This window comes from Zalophus californianus, chromosome 12 (assembly GCF_009762305.2).
Source record: "Zalophus californianus isolate mZalCal1 chromosome 12, mZalCal1.pri.v2, whole genome shotgun sequence".
Taxonomy (NCBI): domain Eukaryota; kingdom Metazoa; phylum Chordata; class Mammalia; order Carnivora; family Otariidae; genus Zalophus; species Zalophus californianus.
Genome location: NC_045606.1, coordinates 78,193,974 through 78,218,455, shown reverse-complemented (window position 1 = coordinate 78,218,455; position 24,482 = coordinate 78,193,974). Strand labels below are relative to the sequence as shown.

Genomic DNA, 24,482 nt, shown 5'->3' with positions numbered 1-24,482 from the left:
TCTCTCATGGTTCGTCTCCCCATCCGATTCCCCCCCTCATTCTTCCCCTCCTGCTTTCTTTTTTTTTTTAAAGATATATTGCATTGTTTGTTTCAGAGGTACAGATCTGTGATTCAACAGTCTTGTACAATTCACAGCGCTCACCATAGCACATACCCTCCCCAGTGTCTATCATCCAGCCACCCCCTCCCTCCCACCCCCCACCGCTCCAGCAACCCTCAGTGTGTTTCCTGAGATTAAGAATTCCTCATATCAGTGAGGTCATATGATACATGTCTTTCTCTGATTGACTTATTTCACGCAGCATAACACCCTCCAGTTCCATCCATGTCGTTGCAAATGGCAAGATCTCGTTCCTTTTGATGGTTGCGTAATATTCCATTGTGTATATATACACCACATCTTCTTTATCCATTCATCTGTCGATGGACATCTTGGCTCTTTCCACAGTTTGGCTATTGTGCACATTGCTGCTATAAACATTGGGGTGCATGTACCCCTTCGGATCCCTACATTTGTATCTTTGGGGTAAATACCCAATAGTGCAGTTGCTGGATCGTTTTGAAAACCGCTCTGTTTTCAACTTTTTGAGGAACCTCCATACTGTTTTCCAGCGCGGTTGCACCAGCTTGCATTCCCACCAACAGTGTAGGAGCGTTCCCCTTTCTCCACATCCCCGCCAACATCTGTCGTTTCCTGACTTGTTAATTTTAGCCATTCTGACTGGTGTGACGTGGTATCTCGTTGAGGTTTTGATTTGGATTTCTCTGATGCCGAGCAATGTTGAGCACTTTTTCATGTGTCTGTTGGTGGTAGAGCATGTGATTCTTGATCTCAGGGTTGTAAGTTTTGCCGCACATTGGGGGTAGAGTTTACTTATTTTTTTTTTAATTAAAAATTAAAACACAGGCTAACAAAGATAAAGAAAACATTTAAGAGAAACCAGAGAGAAAAAGCAAATTAACTACAAGGGGACCAAAGTTGGACTTTATCAAACTTTTCAACATGGATATATAAGCTTTCTGACAATGGAATAATATCTTCAAAGTGCTGAAGGATTACTAGCCTAGAATACTATATAACCACCTAAGCAGTCATTCATAAGGGAGAATTAAAGACTTATTTTAAAATAAACACTGACTCAAAAAGCTTTTACTAAAGAAGGAAATTGAACTCAATGATGGAGTGTGATTCAAGGAACATTAGTGGCCAAAAAATGGGTAAAGACAAGGGCCGCTATAAATATCGACTGTATCAGATGACATATTTTAGTATAAGGCATATACGTGTAAGATTATGTGTCTTCAAAAAATATAAAGCAACATTCGAGGGAATTGTATGAAGAAGTCACAGATAGATAGCATTGGTAGGAAATTTTAACATACCTCTCAATAATTGACACATCGGAAGAAATATTAGAAAACCGTGTAGTATATTTTTCTACGCAATTAGTAAATTTGATATAATGGATATAATCACTGAACAATAATTGCAAAAGATGCATTCTTTTTAAGCATTCTTTTAACAATTGGCTGTGCCCTAGGCAATAGAGCAGGTCTCAAAAAAGACCAAAATTCTGAATCATTCTGGTCACAGTGGAATTACTTTAAAACTCAGTAATAAAAGTGGAACTGCAGATCCAAATTTAAAAGCACACTTGTAAATAACTCGTGTAGAAAAGAACAAATGAATATGAGAAATACTTAGAACTGAACTAATGAAAATGCTATATATAACTTGTGAGATGAAGCGAAGGTAAATTTAGAATAAACCTAAATATACATGCATTTAGGTTTGTTGAATTATAAACGAATAACAACTGAAAATGGATAAGCTAAGTAGATGAATTAAAATATTTGTGAAAAAATAAAGTTAACTACCCCCCAAAAGAAGGGAGAAGTAATAAAGCTCACAGAAATTGGGCGCCTGGGTGGCTCAGTTGGTTAAGCGACTGCATTCGGCTCAGGTCATGATCCTGGAGTCCCGGGATCAAGTCCCGCATCGGGCTCCCTGCTCAGCAGGGAGTCTGCTTCTCCCTCTGCCCCTCCTCCCTCTCATGTGCTCTCTCTCTCTCATTCTGTCTCTCAAATAAATAAATAAAATCTTTAAAAAAAAAACTCACAGAAATTAAGGAATAGAAAACAAAAAGTAACAAAATGCAAAGATATTCTTTGCAAGCACTCAAAAAAGGAAATAAACTTTTAGCAAAACTGATTGTGGAAAAAGGATTTGAATGACTGATACATTAGAAAATGAGCAAACTTGTTTAATAAAGAAACCCACAGAAAAAGAAATCCCAAGTGTAAAAAAATATGAGGAAATGCTCAGCTCTATTAGTAATGAGAATTGTACATTCAGATACTCGTGAGATACCACTTCCCATTCATCAAAATTGGTAAAATATAAAAAGACTCAAAATACCAAGTTCGGCAAAGATGGGTAGTATCAGAAGCTCTCATGTACCACTAGTGTATGTATGAATTGGAAAGTAGTTTTGCAATATCTAATGAGGATGAAGGTACACACGCCCTATAACCTAGCAGTTCTGCTCCCTGGTGTAGCCCTTCAAATAGCTCTCACACGTGTGCAAGAATGACTGTTGGGCATTATTTTTAATGGCAGCAAGTGTAAGAAACTGAAGGCCATCACTAGAACGTTGGGTAAGGTGTGATAATTCAGTTCGAAGTATATGTATCAAGGTGGTTAAATATGTTGAACTTTGGGGAGGGGAGGTTGCAGAAGAAATGTGTCTGATTCATTCATACAAAGTTTTAAAATGTGTGAAGAAATACTTTATCAATTTACTTACATGGTAATTGTGATTTATAATAAATATATATTTGGTCTTCATCCCCATTCTAACACAGAACCCTTCTACTTTCCTAATGAGTGCTAAAGGTGACTTTTGTTATGTTACTGGTGACTTGTAGAACCCACCTAAGGATGGGCAGCTGCTTGCCTAGAGGACCAACAGTGTATTAGAGAGTTGGAACTTTCACTCTCACCTACCCCTCACCCTCCCAGACCTAGGGGAGGGGAGAGGGGCTGGACATTGAATAAATCGCTAATGGCCAGTGATTTAATCAGCCATGCCACTATAATGAAGCCTCTATAAAAATCTAAAAGAAGAGGATTGGGAGAGTTTCCAGGCTGGTGAACAGTTGATTTAGGGAGGAGGTTGTGGGAACTCCTAATCTGTAGCCCGTCAGAAATACAGGTAATAATTTGGACTAGTATCTGAAGTACAAGGAAAGGGTAGACAGGAACCTCCTATCTATAGATTACAGCCTGGGGTTATGACTGCATCTGAAGAGGGGGTTAGGGTGAGTCAGTCTTGTAGGACTGAACCCTTAATCTACGGAATTCTAATTCTGTGTGCTCTCTTGGTATAGAGTTAGAATTGAGTGTATTGTGGGACACCCAGGTGGTATCCAGAGCATTGTTTGGTGTGGAAGCCACCCTGCCTACATACCCAACAGGTTGGAATTGGGTCTAGGAACCTAAAATATTATATGTAATAAAACTTTTAAAACATGCATAGAAATAATAAGCACAAAGTTCAGCGTGGTAATTACCTCTGTGGAGAGAGAAAAGAAAATGTGTTTGGGGGCGCCTGGGTGGCTCAGTTGGTTAAGCGACTGCCTTCGGCTCAGGTCATGATCCTGGAGTCCCGGGATCGAGTCCCACATCGGGCTCCCTGCTCAGCAGGGAGTCTGCTTCTCCCTCTGACCCTCTTCCCTCTCATGCTTTCTATCTCTCATTCTCTCTCTCTCTCAAATAAATAAATAAAATCTTTAAAAAAAATGTATTGGAGTAGATAAAACTAAACAAAAAATTCTAAAGTATATATATACAAGAAGTTATGATTCGGGGACACCTGGGTGGCTTCTGTCTTCAACTCAGGTCATGATTCCAGGGTCCTGGGATCGAGTCCCACATCGGGCTCCTGGCTCAGTGGGGAGCCTGCTTCTCCCTCTGACCCTCTTCCCTCTCATGCTGTTTCTCTCTCTCTCTCTCTCTCTCTCTCTCTCTCTCTCTCAAATAAAATCTTAAAAAGAAAAAGTTATGATTCAGGGGCACCTGGGTAGTTCAATTGGTTAAAAGCAACTCTTGGTTTCAGCTCAGGTCATGATCTCAGAGTCATGAGATCGAGCCCTGTGTCAGGCTCCACACCCTGTGTGGAGTTTGCTTAAGCTTCTTTCTCCCTCTTCCGCACACATGCGCTCTCTCGCTCTCACTCGCTCTCTCTCTCAAATCTTTAAAAAATACACATGTTAGTATATTGTACTTTTGTTCATGCTTGAAATATTTTATACTTTTAAGATAACACTGCATTAAATCACTATGGAAGAATAGTGGAACTTGAGACTAAGTTATTGGCCTTAAGTAAGAGAATGAGCTTCTTTTTAGAACAAGTAACGGAAGTATAGTGTCATCGTTCACCCCCCACCACATCTCTCCCAATCTCTCCAGATCCCCCGCAATCATACCTTTTTACACAAGGAAACTGAAGCCGCCTTTAGTAACGGATCTCTGTAGGAGCCACCACCAGGTTTCATCTGTAAGCCTTGAGCATAGGTGAAAAAGTAAATTCATTGACAGTCTATGAGGGCAAGGAAAGGAGAACTTCAGAGTACAAGAACCACAGGTGTTCTCAGGTTATTTGCCTCACGATTCCCAAAGGTTTTACTTTTTTTTTTTTCAAAATAAATAGCTGTACTCTTTTTCCTCGTTAAAATATGATTCAGGGGCACCTGGCTGGCTCAGTCGGTAGAACATGCGACTAGATGTCAGGAGTTGTGAGCTTGAGCCCCATATTCAATGTAGAGGTTACTTAAAATTTTTTTAAACATAATTCATATTTTTTAAAAAACTCTAAATAAAATCACCCACAATTGTACTTTCTAATAATTACTATAGATATTTTAGTCTGTGTCTTACTCATATGTATATATAGTGTTTACCCAAAAGAGCACACTCTACAGTTTTGTTTTTCACCGACTTTTTATGTTATGATGTTATCTTCGAAATAGTTCCGTGTCTGGAAAAAAAAAGAAATCCGTCATATGTGTTTTGATGGCTGAATAGCATTCTACTGTGTGGTCGTGCCATAATGTATTTAACCAAACCACTGTTGTTTTTTTCCAGTTTTTGCTTATGTTCAGTACTGTGGTGAACACACTTCACATGCATCTTTGAATACTTGTCCATTTGTTTATTTGGAATAAGTTCTTAGAAGGGGATTTGCTGGCTCAAAGGGATTGCATAATACATAGTAAGGCTTACAGAGTATGAGTTTCCAGCGGGCTGGAGACTCAGGCAGGAGTTGATGCTCCAATCCGAAAGCAGAATCACCTCTTCTCTCAGTAACCTCAGTTGCTGCTCTTCTCTGTCCCTCCATATCGATAGAGACTAGTTCTTTGTTGAATATATATTTTGCATACATCTTCTCTTAGTTTGTGGGTTTGCCTTTTTACTTTCTTCGTGGTATCCTTTAACGAGGAGAATTTCTTAATTTTAACATAGTCCAAGTAATTTTTTTCTTTCATAATTAGCTCCCTTTTGAGTCCTCTTTAATCTTTGTCTATTAAAAACTATTTTTATGTTTCCTTAGTTTCATCTGTATTTAAAAGTGGAAAGGGGGCATAATTCACATTACTCAAAACTGTTTTCCGTGGATCCTGTGTTGTAAGATATTTTGCAGTTTAAGTATTAATCTACCAAACGTTCTTATCTCCTCCTGGGAACAGCACCTCCTGTCTCTATTTTGGGGGAACTTCTCAGAGCCCACCTGTTGTAGCATGTGACATTCTTGGCCACAGATGTAAGCTCTTGACCCAAATTGGGCTAATGTTACTCTTACCCCTTAGCCACAGTGATTGGTGCAAATACGGCCTCATGACTCAGGGTGGGACAGCCAGGGAGGTGACTGAGAGCTGTTTGCAACTGTGGTTCTCGGTCAGCCAGACTGCCCCACAAGAAAATGAAGCCAGTTTCAAAAGAGAAGTAGAATGGAGAGACAGCGGATCTTGGCAGTGTTAAGTCACTGGCTGCCTAAAAACTCACTTACCTGGACCTTCCTGTGAGTTTGGTTACAGTAAATTCTTAACATTTATTAAAATCTTTTTTTCTTTTGCTTTAGTTGAAGGTTAAAATCAGCATGCTTTAAAATGTAGTTCCTTGGTGCCCCTGGGTGGCTCAGTCGGTTAAGTGTTGGACTCTTAATTTCAGCTCAGGTCGGGATCTCGGGGTCGTGAGACCCAGCCCCACATGGGCTCTACACTGAGCCTGGAGCCTGCCTAAGATTCCGTCCCTCTGCCCCCACTACCTCGCTCTCTCCCACACAAGCGCACACTCTCCCTCTCTCTCTCTCTCAAAAAAATAAAATAATATGTAATTCCATGATCATGTAAGTTTGAGAATGCTCCTGTTGTCTTACCCTTAGAGATTCACAAAGTATGTTAGCCTATTAAAGGTCATAAGAAAACATGCAGTAGAAGAAGCCTGTTTAGTTAACCCAGTAATTCTCAACCTTATCTTTAACATGAATGCTTTTTTATGATGCTTCTATTAATATCTCATAGAATCTTGGCCAGCAGATTGTTGGTTTGGGAAATGCTGGCTCATAGGCATGGAAGGCCTAACTGCAAGCTGACAGATGAAAGGTGCTTTAATCCCTGAGCTAGGTTTTGAAAAATGCTGATATTTAATAATTTATGAGCAAAGCATGTTATCTTTTAAATTTGGCAAAGAGTCTTCTGATAAAAAAAAGAAATTTAATGCAAGCAGTCTGCAAACCTTTTCTTGTACAGGTTAGCCAATACACATTTGCTATGTGCAGTTATAGAGAAAAAAAGTCTGAACCACAAGAACTAATGCAACTTGAAGGATACACTGTGGATTACACAGATCCCCACCCAGGTAATTCTAAATTGTATCACTTTCTCTGCCATTCATGTATTGATGAAATTCTCATAAATATCCTATCTCTGTTCTAGATTTCAAACTCCATTGAATGAATAGGGGGCATATTTCACTTATGTAGCTAGACAAGACTTCATGAGATTCAAAGTATATCTTTCTGAGGGCTACTTAGCTTTAGCCATAACTCATCATTTGTTATCTTTAAGACAAGGGTACAATATGTGAAAGTTACTGTAACAGAAAAATTATATGAGAAATATCAGCAATGCTTATATGAACTTCTTTACTGGAAAGCCAAAAGGTAAAAGAGACAGAAATAGGGAAAGAAGCAGCAAATGAATTTTTGTATATTCTACCAATTTTCTTCCCCATATCATATTCTTAAATTTTCTCCCTACTTCCATATTAATACTACGTATATACTAGGTGCTTGGTATCTAACATTGGTGAGGGAATGAATTAAATATGTGGAGATTAATGAAATTAACAAAGCAATACTAAGAAATACGTAGATTTAATGCAGAGATTAAGGATTTAATATGGAGAGATTAAAAGTAGGAATCTGTGATCCCGTTCACTAATTGGTCACAGAAAAATGCAAAATAGCTTCTATGTCAAAGAATTTTGCAAAGGATAAAATACCATACAGATACAAGTATTGTATTTGCCCTACCTGTGTTTCTTTTCTGCTAAAATCACCATATATTTCTCCTGCAGGTAGAATGAGAAATGTGCCAAAAGATAAGACTTTCTTCTCTGGCCTGAGTTTGCAGACTGTGCTATATATTTCTATGGAGTAGGTTTTTATGACTTGCAGAATGTTACTGTGTCATGAACTGTTCGTTTTCTTAAGCTGTTTTTAATTTTTAAAGTGATATGGAAGTTTAAACCTTTCTCCTGTTAACAGCATTGAGCTACTAATGTCAAACTGATTCTCTTCTATGTGACTGTTTAGTGCATGAGCTTGAAATCTGCCAATTATGTAAGTTTTTAATGACATCTTTCTTCCTCCACAGGCCTTCAGGGTGGTCAGATGTTCTTTAATGCAGTTAAAGAAGGAGACACTGTGATATTTGCCAGTGATGATGAACAGGATAGAATATTATGGGTTCAGGCCATGTATAGGGCCACAGGTCAGTCATATAAACCCATTCCTGCGATTCAAACCCAGAAACTGAATCCTAAAGGAGGGACTCTCCATGCAGATGCTCAGCTTTGTAAGTTTTGTTGAAAAATAATTGGATTATCAATTAATAACCTTAATAAGATAAAAAATTGAGACACATTTGTTCAGTATAATAGTTTACATCATTAATGAATTCCTAATTGAATAAAAATCATTTGTATTAGAAGCCATAGAATCAACTCTAATTTTTTCACACAGATCTGGAATAAATGTTGCGTGGGTTTTCAGTCATGAATTTGCCAAGCATTAGGGTATAATCTCCAGAACATACAAGAAAACTCTCTAAAACTTCTCCAATAAAGTTTACTTAAACTTACTGTTTTACCTTATATGTTCTATAAAATTGGGAAAAGTATTACAAAATCAAATCAGCATTGATAGGACTCCAGAACACCAAAATGATGAACCATCACTTCCTAGGGTGGTTCTTAACAGTCCAGAAGGATAATAGGGCTATTTTCTGTTGTAGATTGATAAAAAAGAGCAAGTCATCAAGCCAACTTTATCTAAATACCTTAGTATTCATGTCATCCTTTGTATGCTAATTTAAATCATTTTAAAAAACATTTTTCATTTGAATCTATAAATGATTAATAACAAATGATATACTAATTATAGAAATATTTTCAAACACAGCTTTAATAATCATTAAACCAAATATTCTAACTTGTTATACTCCTTTGCAAAGCTTCTTTGGTCTCGTCTGTAATGTCAGTTTTTCTATGACTTTAAATTCAATTTTTGACTTTTCAATTAAAAGGTTCTACTATTAAGGTTCTTCTCCAGGGGAGTAACATCTTGACATGCGTTATTTTGGTCTTGTACTCTCTTGTATCAAATAACTACTCTCTTTTCACTATCACATCTGGGCATCTTCACGGCACATTAAGCCAAAAATTAAAGATGGAATATGAGCTCAAATCCAGCGACCTTTGTGTTTCAGGGTTAGAAGTATACCTCTTTAAACTTACCACAGTCCGTCTTCACGGCACTTCATCAATAGTATATGCAGCTTAAAAGAGTATACTTCCGTTTCTCCCCTTCTAGCCTCTAGACCGTTCTTGTCCTACATCTTACTTCTACACGTATTATAAATCCCACAATACCTTGCTATTATAATTATTGCCTTAACAGTCAATTACCTTTTAGGGAAATTTAAATAATATCAGAAAATATTTGTTTCATATACTTACCCAAGTAGTTATCAGTTCCAGTGTTCCGTTGTCTTGTAGAAATCTTTTACTTCTTGGGGCGCCTGGGTGGCTCCGTCGTTAAGCGTCTGCCTTCGGCTCAGGTCATGATCCCAGGGCCCTGAGATCGAGCCCCGCATCGGGCTCCCTGCTGGGCGGGGACCCTGCTTCTCCCTCTCCCTCTGCCTGCTGCTTCCCACTTGTGCTTACTCTCTTGCTCGCTCTCTCTCTCGCTCTCTGTCAAGTCTTAAAAAATATATATATATTTCTTGAAAGACTTCTTGTGACTTCAGTGCAAGTCTGGTGGTGATTAATTTTTTTAGCTTTCTTATATATGAAAAAGTAATTTACCTTCATTTTGAAAAAAAAATTCTTTCAGTACTTTAAAGACTTTGCCTCATACTCTAACACCTTTTTTTATAATGAGAAATGTGTTCATTTTTGCCTGTTTCTCTGTACATAATATGTCTTTTTTCCCTCTAGCTGCTTTAAAGATTTTCTCTTTAACACTGGTGTTGAGCAGTTAGTTTATAATGTGCCTTGATTTAGTTTTCTTCATGACAATGTCCTTGAGTTTTATTCTAAGACACAGTTAAGTCGCTTGGAAACAGTTCAGTCTTTTCCAGTTTTACTCTTAAGTTTTGTTAGGTGGAACTAAACAGTATCTAGTCTTGGATTAATTTTCCCCATTTCTGGACCACGATTCTTCTTAAAGACTCTAAGTGATGACCCATGAATTTTGAGGTTTCCTACTGACTGTTGAGAACAAGTACTATTGCAGGCTCTGTGTGAGTTTTGGGCACTGCCCCCTCTCATCCTTTAGGATGATTTCTTCTCTGGCCAGAGGTGGTCTCCTCACATGTGTGAAGCAATCAGTATTCAACTGAATATGGAAAGAGGAAGGGGGAGGAAACCGTATTCTTGCAAGCAGACTCTAGCCATTTTGACCTTCCTGAATTGTCGGTCCGTCTTCTCAACTTGGGGAGCACACTAGCGCTTTGTGGGTTCTTGTTCCCTGTGCCTCAGCTTTGAAAGTTTCTCCGGGTCTTAACTTGATTCTCAGCTCACCACATTTGTTTCCTGCTTCTCAGGAATCACTCTCCTGGGTTGTCTGATGTCCAATGTTTTGAGAACTATTTCTTTAATGTATTTTTTTCTGAATTTTTAGTTGTTTCAGATAGGAGGTAAATCTGTTCTCCATGACTGCACCCTGACAAGACACAGAATGATTGTTTTTTGCAAGTTAGGGCAAGATTTCTCAACCTCAGCACTATTAACATTTTGGGCCAGATAATGCTTTGTTTCAGGGGTTGCCAGGAGGGCTAACCTGTGAATTATAGGATGCTTAGCTTCATCCTTGGCTTCCACTCACTAGATTCCAGTAGCAAACCATACCCCCCCAATCTGATAACCAAAAATATCTTCAGACATTGCCAAATGTTGGGGGGAAGCAGAGTTAAAGATGGGCTTAGAAACACCCTCATTTGAGAACCACTGAGTTACAGTGACTTGAAAATTATATTTGTGAAAAGGTCTCCTCATTCACTTGTGTTTCAGTATTTTTTTTCACATCCTAAGTGTAAGAAATACCCAACCCCTGGCCTAGAACATTAAGACCATGACTATGGGGCGCCTGGGTGGCTCAGATGGTTAAGCGTCTGCCTTCGGCTCAGGTCATGATCCCAGGGTCCTGGGATCGAGTCCTGCATTGGGCTCCCTGCTCCTTGAGAGCCTGCTTCTCCCTCTGCTTCTCTCTCTCTCTCTCCCCCCCATCCCCCCCCCGTCTCTCATGAATAAAATCTTTAAAAAAAAAAAAAGACCATGACTATGCAATATAGAATTAATGAATATAAGATCTAGTAATCAGTTGATTCAAATAACCATGTAATCTCTTTCTCACAAACCCTTTCTACGATCAGATATCAGCCTATTGTCAAAGCAGTGTTGTTTGGCTAAGTGGAATGGAGTTTTCTATCCCCTTGATTCACTTGTTCCAAAAAATCCAAACTTGGGGCGCCTGGGTTGCTCAGTCTTTGAGCGTCTGCCTTCTGCTCAGGTCATGATCCCAGCGTCCTGGGATCAAGCCCCGCATCAGGCTCCCTGCTCAGCGGGAAGCCTGCTTCTCCCTCTCCCACTCCCCCTGCTTGTGTTCCTGCTCTCGCTGTCTCTCTCTATGTCAAATAAATTAAAAAAAAAAATAAAATTTAAAAAAAAAATCCAAACTTGTTCTAAAAAGCCACACTGTTTTGGTTATGTTAACAACAGCTTTCCTGTATTCCAGATGTTTAGTAAAGTTTTCTATCACAGAAGACCCTGCTGTTTTATCTTTCTTTAAAAAGGTGGGGGAGAGGAGGAAGGAAGAAAAATGTGTTTGTACCTCATTGAATGAGAATACTGATCTTGACCTATCTCAGAGAATCCATCCATTGGACTTCTCCAGAGAGTAGATAGCCCTTAATATTTTCTTCCCTTCTCCGATTTCCCTGGCATTTCCTTTTCTTCGTTTTTGATCACCTCTAGGAAGAACAACTTTTAGAGTCATTAGTAGAAAGTAAGAAAATGATACGAAATTAAAATGACTAGTTATAGAAATTAGTATGCTCCTAATCCATTAAAATATGCTTTTTCATTCCTCTGCTGACCTGTAGCCGGGAAGGGTAAGTATTTTCATGATTTTTTTTTTTTTTTGCTTCATTGTAGTAAAATCTTTATAATAATGTGATTTTTTTAAAGGAATATCATGATCTTGTTTGCAATGTCAGTCTCCTACTTTCTAGGCAAACCCAGAATATTTAGGTTAACTTTACCATTTATGAAAAAATATCTATTTTTGCCAAAGAGTAAAGTAGAAACAACCTAATACCTACCATTCATGTGGGAATAAAGGTAATGGCTGTGAAGGTGTTATAATAGCATGGAAAAGAAATACTCAGTAATGTTAAGTGGAAAAATACTAAATTATGTATGTGATATTATAACTTAAAAAATTTTATAAATATAGGTAGAATTATACCTAAACTATTGACAGTGGATGAGTTTAAAGGGTTTAGTTACTGATTCATTTCCTCTGTTTTCTGAATTATCTCTGAAGTGTCTGTTAGAACTTAAAGAAAGCTCTTTTTAAAAACTAAACACACTGACTAAATGTTGAGAAAGAACAAAATAATAAATTTCCAAAGTCTACCTTATTTGAAGGCAACCTTATCTGTTTTAGTATATAAATGATGGTATGTATTTACAGATTTTTCTGGTACGTGAATCTATTCGACTTCGCGGTTTCTTTGATTTTCAGGATATTTAGAAATTCTAAGAAAATAAGGTAAATTGAACAGGTAGGGTGCTATCCAGATTTTCTGCTTCAAACAGTGCATTGCCTTTTGCCAGACTGACAGACATTCTTTGGTTAAACTATCCTTCACTATGCAAAGCACCTGTTTTTCATTTTTCTCTCTTCTGTATATAATGTAATGCAATATGTATGTAATATAATACAACACAATACTAGTTGACTTCTAATAATAAAGAAATGTCAAAAATGAACCAGAAAAGTTACCTTCTTTTTAAGTCAAATTTTTTTTTAAAAATTCTTAAATCAGAATATAAACTTACATTTAATTTTATGAGCTTATTTTCTTGATTGATCTTACAAGTTAAATTTCACACTTCATAGGTATGTTTTACTTTACATTGAATATATTATTTCACGTAAATGTTGAATACTGGTTTGCTTTGTTTATGATTCTAGGTCTGTATGTGTTGATTAAAATTGTCATGCGAAAATACTACTTATTTGTTATTTGCCCCAGAAAGCAAGATGTGTAAATTCATACATCCGTTTTTAGTCAGTTTAACAAAAACAAGCTAAGAAATTATTTGGGTCAATAATAGAGGTGTGAACAAACTCCTAATTAATATATGTATTGTTGTTTCTCTTTGGTGTTCAGCATAAAATGTGTACGTAAAACAAAAAATATCAACCAAAATAATCCACGTAGAATTTTGTAACATAAAACTTCCTATTAATGGCCACATAGGTGCTATAAAAATACATGAGGTCCTTCTCTGTGCCATGTTTACCTTCTTGTGAATTTTCAAGCTCAGTGAGAGTTTGAGCGACAAGGAAAGTATAATCAGATGTGGTATCAGTAAATGCAGCTACGGGCAAGCTCTTAACCATAAGACAATTTTAAACCAAGTTATTGTATTTCAAAAGGTTCATATGCTGCTTAGTTCAGTTCAGGATTTTGCAGAGGAGCAGATGAGCCCTTAGGTAGCAGCACCTTCTTCATAATCCTTTTGGTACTTGATTCCCAGGCCTGGACACCTGAGTGGTCTCAGAATGCTAATGAACGGCTACCTCTTCTCCTGCAGTATCTCATTTGCCTCTCCCCCACTTCCTTTTCCTCGCCTGTTTTATATCCCTAATTTCTCTCAACACCAGGAGCAGCAGGAAAAAAAAAAAAAAAAAAAGAAATGCAGCATCCTTAGAATTAGTTGCGAAGGAAGAAGAAACGTGTCAGTTAAATTTTTTCCCCATCTCACATTTGGAACTCGGACTTAGATGCCTGTCCTGGGTCTTGGATTCTGGAGCACATAGGGGCTGGCTGTGGTCAGTGCCCACCAAAGAGCCCCCTCGCATACACCACAGGGGGGCCTACCAGCTTGCTAATAGTCCTCACGTTGTTTTGTAGGCTAGCTATTTTCAAGTCAGTGTTAACTGTTTAAATTGGTACCGTCAGCCTCCTTATTCTTTTCCCTTGACTTCCAACAGCTATTACCCTAATGAAAAATTTAAATTTTCAGGTTCCATTTGAATAAGCTTCTATAATTCCATAAATCTATAGCAAATAATAATCTTTCTCAATTTGGGTTTTATTCCATCCACTTCTTCCACACCTGGTGACAGTACCACCTAAAGATGCTGGAGCATATATCCAATTGTTACCATAGAAACTCTCCACCAGTATCCTCAATTACCATGTCCCACATCTGTAGTTAGTCCATAGGTTAATCATGACAATTTATGACAGTTTTGCTGTGCATTGTTCAAGCTCATATCTTGTTGGCTTCTTTTGATAATTTTCTTACATCATTTTGGAAGACAAACTGAACTGAAATTTGTCATTATCAGTGAACATTTGATTAGTGCCATGAATAATTTTTCATTTAAAACTAGTCACCATAACTTTGTGTTTTAATAAACATTAATTGAAGATAATCGAGCATAACCCAGTTTTAAAGCAAGTCTCCAAGCCTTGCATTTGGTTATGTAATTGATTGAAAGCACAGTTCATTTGATCCAGATGATATCTCTGTGTTTTCTAAGAGTAGATGTTGATATGTTATGCCAAGAGAAAACTATATGAAAATATTATTTTACAGAAATAAAACTAGGTAATATTTTAACAATAGATGTTTTCTTATTTTACTTTAGTTCATAAGAGGATTTTAAAGTGAAAGATTTCTCACACAGGGAGATCAAAACTGTTGCTTTTTCAAAGTTTATTTCTTCATAAATTCATGGAAACTAATCAGTGGTGCGTGGTGAAGTATATTTGCATAAAATATTTTGTTTTTTTATTATGTTAATCAACCATACATTACAGTATCATTAGTTTTGGATGTAGTGTTACATGATTCGTTGTTTGCATATAACACCCAGTGCTCCATTCCGTACATGCCCTCCTTAATACCCATCACCAGGCTAACCCATCCCCCCACCCCCTCCCCTCTAGAACCCTCTGTTTCTCAGAGTCCATCGTCTCTCATGGTTCATGTCCCCCTCCAATTTCCCCCCCTTCACCCTGGTTTCTCTTCAGATTGCATAAAATATTTTAAATTGTGCTTATCAGACATAAAAAGAAAGAAATAGAGATTCTTGTCTCTACAGCCTGTGTTTTGAAGATGGGATAATCCCTAAGAATACATTTCACTTTCATAGAATTATGGCGCCAGAGAGATTGTAGGTTGTTTTTTTTTTTTAATAGAATATTGTTCGCCTACAAGTTTTATCACTGTCAATATGGGGTCTGTTTTGTGATTTAAACTGCTATTAGGAATATTTTTATCACTAAAGGTAATCATTGGCAAAGTAATTTTTCATTCATGTGTGTGATTCCAAAGGGCTTGACACATTAGCACATATATAGTTTAGAATTATATTTCTTGAGGAAAATGCTTCATAAAGTATATTCATTTTTGAAAATATGATTTAATTATAGAAATGAAACAGACTCAATTTTTTTTCAAGAACTTGTAGATATTATTTAAAGGCCATATACCCATTGCTTTAAAATAAATATTTTGCTCCTATAACCCATTATAAAAGGTAGAAGTACAAAGAGGATTATGTAGAACATACTGTATGTATTTAAATATGTAATGTATGTATTTTGTAGAATAAAAGAGTGATGGATTTTCTGTGGAATTTCTTATATATCCTGTTCTTAATAGATAAGTCATTAATTGGTGTTATTTTTAACTTGTTATGACCTTCTCTGGTGAAAGAAATAATAAAATTCAGCAGTTGTTTTATAAAACTAGGAATTACATAAAGGTGACACTAAAAGTTTTTTTTACTCAAATAAATGGATAAATGAAGGCTTTAAGATTCTTTAAAATATAAAATAACGGTTTTATAATATATGTGCCTGCATTTTTCAGTATTCTGTCTACTCATTTTATATTATTTCACATTATCATTTATGTAACTTTGAAAGACTTTCATTTGAAAGATCATCAGACATAAGAATAAAATACAAGAGAAGTTGAATCGTCTCATTTCTCAGTTCAGGAAAAGCGGTTTAATAACATTTAGTGTTCATCCAATTAATACTGATTTACCATATGTAATGCATTTAATCATTCAGTTAAGTAATTAGTAAATGTAAAGGAATACATATGCCAATTTCTCCTTGGATCATAACCTCATACCTTCCATCGTCAATGAACACCCATTGATGCTTACTTGCCACAATCACCTTTTGATATCTGTCACTGATGTGAGATCTTTTTTTTTTTTTTTAATGTGATTCTGAAGACCCTTCAGCTTGAATTACGTAGTTCTTCCATCCACAAGTATGGCTGAAAGTTGAATTTGACATAGGATCAATATGATCTGGGCTAAATATCTAAATGTGACTGATTATGTTAGCATCATGTCCACAGATCAATACTGAGTTTTATTATGAGCCTGACTCTATAATTGCGTTTAATCAATAAACTTTTGTCTCCTTTCCTTTGCAATTTTAGGATTGTACCATATAGGTTTTAAAAACTACATTCAGCTTACATTTAGGACTCTACTTCTTATAATTACCAGAATGAGATCTATCTATGAATTTTAAGGAACAATGGAGCCTCAGCTCTACCATTGTCAGGAGAGTCCACTTTTATCCCGATAACTGATTGCTTGCCCAACGTGCGCTACATTTCTAACAGAGCTAATGTAGTAACACCCCAGCACTCCTTTTGGGTGGTGTGTGGCTTTTTCTCTATATACTTAGTAAATAACTCACATTGAAGACTTTGACAAAACATACCATTAATGAAAGCAATCATAAAAGCTTGCCCTTTGATAAACCCGCAGGGTCTACAGGCGTTGAAAGATGCAATCTGTAAAGAACAGTAAATTTGGACCTTTGATTGAAGTGCCATTTGGGACGTTATGCTTTGTCTGCATATTTGCACAAACATGATGCTCCCTTTTTCATGTCTCCTAAACTTGAAGCTTGAGAGCATTCATTGCCATTTCTACATTAAGGTTGGTCCCATTAAATAAGACTCAAAAAAAAAAAAAAGACTGGAAGTGGTCCAGCGGAAGCCTGTGTGTTCATTTCTGCCCTAGTTTGCCATTTGGAAAGCAAGCTTCTAGCCATCGTTGCTGTTTTTTATGAATAGATCTCGGTTCTTTTCCAGTTGGTTCCTTCTGTAAATACATACTTAAAGCGCATCTACCTTTCTTAAAATTGGAAAATAAGATCAGTTCTCTGATGAATATTAAAAGTAGCTTTGAAAATAGAAATTTCCTCATTTCAAATGATTTGCAGATTTTTCCAGGTAATTATTCATTAGACTCCAAAAAATTACAATCTATGTTACTATGCTGAATTCTTGGCATCGTATTTTTTGTAATACAAAATAGCCTGTTATCATGAGGCATGCATTTTGTGTTCAAAAACTGTATTTGCCATTATTAAGCCAGAAAAATAAATGTATTATACATGCTTTTTTGAATTTACAGATGCAGACCGTTTTCAGAAACATGGTATGGATGAGTTTATTTCTGCTAATCCTTGCAAGCTAGACCACGCCTTCCTTTTTAGAATACTGCAGAGGCAGACTTTGGATCACAGACTGAATGATTCCTATTCTTGCTTGGTAAGTACAAGTCTGTCTCTCCAGTCTCATAGGTTAGAATGAAAGTTTTTTTTTTTTTTTAAGTGAGAAACACTTGTTATGAAGCAGCATTTTATTCCTGACTCCTTTAATAACTGTAGTTGGGAGTTAAGGATGAAGGATTCCAATCGATTGCTTCCCAATTTGAAAATTATACACTTGAAGACCACTGCCGGGCCACTCAATAGACAGGAGAATAGACTCAAACAGACCCTGAATTGTGGTTTATCAGTCCCTCTGGAGAAGGCTGAATGAAAATAAAGGCTTTAATGAAGATAAAACAACCTCTGGGACAGGATTTACTACACCTGTATAGACGTCTTAAGGTTTAAATTCTGCTCACCAAATGTTGCTATCTTTTATTTTTCTCTTTTGTTCCTAGAAGGACAATCCAAGTGATGGGGGAAAGAAACAGTGCGAGAAATATGACAGGGCCCCATGTAACAGAGAAAATCTTTGGTTTCATTTAGCCCTCCAAAGATAGTTTGAATTCCTTAAAAATAAATAAATAAATGGGATTGAATCGTGTAAACTGCTACTCTGTCTGTGTTGAAACCGGCCAAAATTTGGAATATAAAATATAATTTACATTTTGAAGGAATGCTTGACTTCCTCAGAATGTGGGCATTAAACTGCAGCCTCGGCATCCATATGTGCCCTTCCAAGGATTTATATTGTCGGTGGCAGTTCCTCTGAAATGTATCTATCACCACAGAGTCTCTTGGCTCCTGAATGTGGTAGCTACCTACAGTAAAGCTACCTTGTCTTTAAGATTTCAGACAGGATGTGCTCCAAGCTCACTGGAGGTGTTTGAATAGACAGGAAGAACTGAAACCACTTATTGTGATGACAACTTACTGCCCTGATAAATCACTTTTTTAAATTTTTTTTTCCTGATAAATCATTTATAGACTTTAAGTACCTATTATTCTGTAACTGTAACTGTATGGCTTAAACCCGATCCGGCCCAAACTTTACATGAAGAGGAAGAGCATCACAAAACCCTATGCTGTCTTTCCAGGGGGAAACACACCTAGAGTGGACACCAATAAGGGACTTCCCTGGTGGATTCCACTCAGCGGAGGGAGTTACTGAATTATTAGAAGTTGTTTGGGTGATGTGGATGATCGCATGTGATGAGGAGTCTGAGGAGAACACTACCGTGTGTCTTCAACTGTATCTAAAGGGTAGTAAGCATGGTGTGATGAGACTGTTTAGAGGCAGGATGGTCCTGGATGTAAACCATGACTCAACAACTGATTTTCAGTGTCCCGAGCGGTTCACTAAAGGTCACCGAACCGTAGCCTATGTGTCTAACCTGGAGACCGCAGTAACTCCCAGACATGTTGTCTGTCTAGTTGAGCGCCTGCACCATCACCACAGTATTTGAGTGCGCTTTTTTCTCCCCTATTCTTCTGTGTGTTACTGCTGCTGTACCTTTTTGCATTTCTCACCCATCTTTTCCTTCTCTTGCAAAATTATCCTGCCCCCTTTTAAAACTGTTTATTTTTAGACCATATGATCCATCGAAACATTTTATAAAGCAACTCTGCTTAACCCTGACCTCCACTGTTAGCCAAGCCGGCTACCTGCTGGTTCAGTTGGCTCACAAGCATCCACGTACACACACGCACCCTTCACATCTCATTTTAAGAGAACCAGAAACTATTGTAAGCCATTAGCCCTTGTTATATGGTCCTAGAGGGACAAAGAGAATGAGAACAATGTCCCAAATATGCAAATTCCCAAATAGGATGTGTTTACTACCACTAGACTTAACTGGAATTTTCTTAGTTCACTTTATAAAATGTTTTTGGCAACTAGGCAGTTTCAATTATAGTATCTGCTTTAACCATTCTCTTTATCATTGATTCATACAGGGTTTGAAGTTTTTCAGAATGTTATTCTCTGTGACTGATGATTTAGATACTGTGAATAAATTTGGCCAACTTTGAATGACAGTGGAGAAAAGCAGGTAGCCCGTGTCTTGCCGTGGCAATGAAGAGAGAACAGTATTCGATTACGAGTGTCCCAGATCAGGTCCAAAATTGATGACATTAGCTTTATGAAAATAATATGAAACCTACCACTAATTTAAAAAAAAATGTCAAAAGACACTTGGATTCAGCTTCTTCTTACAGTGTCAAAGAGTGCCTGCAGAAAAGCAAATCCTAGTACAGAAAGGAAATTTTTTTTTCTTTTGCAGGGTTGGTTTAGCCCTGGCCAAGTCTTTGTGTTAGATGAGTACTGTGCCCGTTATGGTGTGAGAGGCTGTCACAGACATCTCTGCTACCTTACAGAACTGATGGAACATTCAGAAAATGGTGCTGTCATTGACCCAACCCTGCTCCATTACAGCTTTGCATTCTGCGCCTCTCATGTGCACGGCAACAGGTATTTTTACTTACAAACACACAGTGAAATGTGTAGGGTTGACTTGGGAAGAGAGAAAAATGTGCTTTGCCCCTATCACCTAGTAACAGATTTTAAATAGCAAACACTTCTTGCAAGAGGCGGGGAAAAAACTCACAAAGGAAAAATGTACATCAATATGCTGTTGATTTACGTTGGCTGCACTTTAGGTTTCTTTTTGCCGTTAAAGCCACTTGATAGAGAAAGGAAGGGAATATCTATGAGATTAGAAGTTGCCTTTTAGTTCTTATGTACCACCTAGTACTAGGGTGGCGCAGCTTAAGTGTCCTCTGTATTTCTATTGTTATGCATATGTATGTCTGGGTAAGGCTTGCTGATAGGTTTGTGTATACCTGATGCTTCTTGCTTTTCCACTGTGGAATAAGCTTTCACTGATAAAGCAAGATAAATAAGGAGGTTTATGTGGTGTCTTCTCTTAGCCCCTTCCCTAATCTATACTTCATTTTATTTTATTTTATTTTTAATTTTATTTATTTGTCCGGGGGAGCACAAGCAGGGGGAGCGGCAGGCTGAGGGAGAAGTAGGCTCCCCGCTAAGCAAGGAGCCCCCCTAATCTATACTTTAGGAACAAGTGTCCCCTTTTAGTGTTTTGAGCCAAAAGGGTAAAAAGTCACCTAATGCAGGCCCCAACCATCATGTGCCTCTAAGCTTAAAATCTCTCCGTGTCTCAGTCCCTCTCTTCTCTTAATCCTGTTCCCAGGGAACCTTTTCAGGGGTTCCCCCCACAAAGGAGGTACCCTTTCTCCCATCCCCCTTTTAGCTTGTTTCAACCATTATTCCTTCTCTTTCTCTCTCTCTGTACTTCTTTTCTTCCCACAAGCCTGTGTAAGCTTTTACTAGCCTCACAACAGAACAGAGTGGTCAAGGGATTCTGAAGTCAGACTGCCTGGGTTCAAAGTAATACGAATTAATAGTGTGAGGTAGGGCAAGCCTCATACTCTAGTCTTGTCTGAACTTCCCTATCTGTGGGAAAGATATAACGGAGTATCTCTCTCAGAATTCATGAATCATCATAGGGATCAAATGCATTAATGTATATCAAGCACTTCGAACAGTGCCTGGCACATGAATAGTCAAAAAAAGAGTTTAACTGGTAGCTCACATTGTCTTAAGTATCGTTAAGCTGTCAAGCTACCTTTCCATTGTTCTCTTTTATCTTCCCAACCAAATTTCCATCTCCATTCCTCTCATTGGGCTTCTAGCTCCTCCCTTGCCAACAAGGCTTCTTGAGATAGACTGGGTAAGGACCTAATCCAGTAGCCTTTTCTCCAGCTTCGCCCCCCCTTACTCCCATTGAAAAGTTGATGCTCCGGACTTTCCAAGGACTTGTGCTACTTGAGACGCCGCTTATCTGCCCTGATGCAGCACTATCTCATCTCGGCTCCCTTCTTATTTATTTTTGACCATCTCTTTGCTAATAACTTTTTTTTTCCTCCAGACTCCCAAGTGCAGTATAGTTCTTTTCTCACATCTGTTCTTGAACTTGCTCTGTTCTGAGAATTTTTCTACTTCACAGAAAAATTGTACTTCAGTGATCTTGCCCCTTTCCACAGCTTCAGTGACCTGTCTTTATACAGAGAATTCCAAACCAATTACTTTCCTAAGCTATAGGTCTCTATCAACAATTGACAGCTTGAATGTTCTGGCACTTTCAACTCTCTGTGTATAAAATGAAGTCCATCATCTTGGGGTGCCCGGGTGGCTCAGTTGGTTAAGCCTCCAACTCTTGATTTTGGCTCAGGTCATGATCTCAGGGTCGTGGAGATCGAGCCCCACATTGGGCTCAGTGCAGGGTCTGCTTGGGATTCTCTTTCTCCTCTCCCCCTGCCAGTCCACCCCCCTCTAAAATAAATACATGTTTAAAAAAGAAATTGAGTCCATCATCTCACTAAACCAGCTCCTGTACCTCTTTTAGCTCCTAACAGGGTGCCTGGCAAAAAGTAACTCTCCTGGCACAAAATAGGTGTTCAGTAAACATTTGGTTAATGAATGAATGACTGCATTAGTTATGTGAATATCACTTCCATTCATGGCCTATTCATTTTCCATTCATCTTTTTCTTTCACCTCCTAGACCCAGTCTGTTGCCTGTGCCAATGTTCTGCCTTTATAGCACCCTATCATTTCCATTGCACTATCCACACTCAAGCCTTCTTTTTCTTCTGGCTTATTTATTTTTATACATCTCTCTACTACTTCTTTTTCTCCCAACAACAGTCTAGCAATCACCTTCAGAATTACAGATTAACTTTTATTATACTCCTTTTGGAAAACTTCAGATTCTTGTTTGATTATGAAATTAAAGGTAGGTTCCAAGCTATAGTATCAGGGTTTTCTCAACATCATTCCTGCCCCGTCCACCCAGACGTCTCTCCCAGTACCCCTCCCCCATGATCTTTAACCCAGGCAACTTGTTTATTCTCCACGTAATGTTTCTTTTTCCAAGTTTGTGATAGTCCGGTATCATAAAACTCCTTGAAGAAGACTTCTGTTGACACAGACACAGAACACCTTTTGTCTGTAGTTTCCTTATAAACTTTATCGTGCAAACCGACATGCTAAATCCACACACACTGCCCTCCTTCTATCCCACAAGGTCATATTTTGAAGACAAAAATTGGTTCTCTTCACCTGTTATGCTCTGTAGGAGGATGTGCCACATTGCCTTGCATGTTGTGGGCACACAGTAATTTTTTTTTTAAGATTTTATTTATTTATTTGACAGAGACACAGCGAGAGAGGGAACACAAGCAGGGGGAGTGGGAGAGGGAGAAGCAGGCTTCCCGCAGAGCAGGGAGCCCGATGCGGGGCTCGATCCCAGGACCCCGGGATCATGACCTGAGCCGAAGGCAGACGCTTTTAACGACGGAGCCACCCAGGCGCCCCCACAATAAATATTTTTGAATTGAAGTTGTCGTTGTTGCCACTTCTCATCCCACAGTAAAAGAAAACCAATTCTAGTCTCAGGATCAGTTCAGGGTTTTACCTCATTATGGAACTCATCCTTACTTGGGAATTAGGGGAAAGTTGCAGACGGTAGCCTTGTCTCCCATTACTCCAAAGTAAACTGTCTGCACTCCACAAACTTCGCTGGGTGGGGTGGGGGGGCGGGGCGGGGGCAGTAAGGGAGCGGCGAGAACAGGGGACAGTTGGGATGGCTAACAGACAACCAACATGAGCGGCTTTTTTACTACACCGGTTTCTTAGCTCCTGGTTCTGTCTGTCTTCCTCCCGACCAGTGGATATCAAAAGACAGGTCTCCCAATGTTAGGCAGGACTCGGAAATGCAAGAGGATAAAAAGGTTGCAGTCAAACAGACACACCCAGAGAATTGTGTATGATCAAATTATTGTAGTCATTAACACTGAAAGGGATAATCAAATTGAGAACATTAAGTAGGAAATTCAGCTGATGCTTCCCCCGAAACGGGTGTGTTTGAGACACATTTTAATGGAAAGTTACTGAGGCACCTGGAAGCTGCTGCCTCGAGGCAGCCTGATTTGAATCTATAGGTTGCCATAGTTACTTTTATTCTGTAAAACTATTGTTTTCTCTATAATGGCACACCGTAAAGTGTAATTTAAGGTGTGTTTATATGTTCATGCATGCATTATACCTAATATTACACATTAAATCGATTTTCCAGGTTAAAATGTGTACATTTTCAGGTATCTCTGGGTGGTATAAAACAAATTGGAGTCGGTCTGGGATTCAACATTTGGGTGACATGTAGCTTAAGAAAAAGGAGAAATGCCGGTTTTAGGGAAATTTGAACCTCAGTTTAAGGTAGAAGTTATCTAAGATAAACTGAAGGGGTATGATGTTTCCTGTAATCTGTAGAGTCTAACAGATGTCATTCAGAAATGTCATGCTGTCACAATGAAAGAATAAAAAAAGAGGCAAAAGATCCCTACTTGAGTCTGGCTCTAAAATCTGCAAAGTGACCCAGGTTGGGCAGATCACTTAACCTTTCTGAAACTCTAAGGTGTCATGTGTAAAAGGGGAAATATGGTAATTATACTCTATCAGTATTGATTAGTTGTTTTTCTGTCATGCTTGCCTTTGCCAGTCAGCCACGGAGATGTAAATTGTGAGAGGAGAAAACCGGGAAAAGTAGGTAGAGCTGCAATACCTCATGCTAAGTGGAAATACTGCAGCGCATATGTAATTAGACTCTTCAGTTTTTTGCTAATAGAATGTTCGGGTTTTAGCAACCTCGCCATATGAGCATAAGCTTCTCTTATCCAGGTCTGCAGTATCTGATATTTATATAGACTTTTGTTGAAAATACTGTCAGTGTCAAGTCTGACTTTTCTACAGTGCTTGCCATAGTCTCTCTTTATGATCATTTTT

General features: G+C 38.2%; 1 protein-coding gene across 1 annotated transcript in view; it reads left to right on the top strand.

Annotated features, from left to right (window-relative positions):
- CADPS2 (calcium dependent secretion activator 2) overlaps positions 1–24,482 on the top strand; it is a 509,442-nt gene that overhangs the window by 347,843 nt on the left and 137,117 nt on the right. The window contains 5 exon segments of the mRNA XM_027573409.2: positions 6,813–6,921; positions 7,941–8,141; positions 11,949–11,957; positions 17,543–17,679; positions 19,904–20,091. Of these exon segments, the coding sequence (XP_027429210.1) occupies positions 6,813–6,921; positions 7,941–8,141; positions 11,949–11,957; positions 17,543–17,679; positions 19,904–20,091 (644 nt within the window).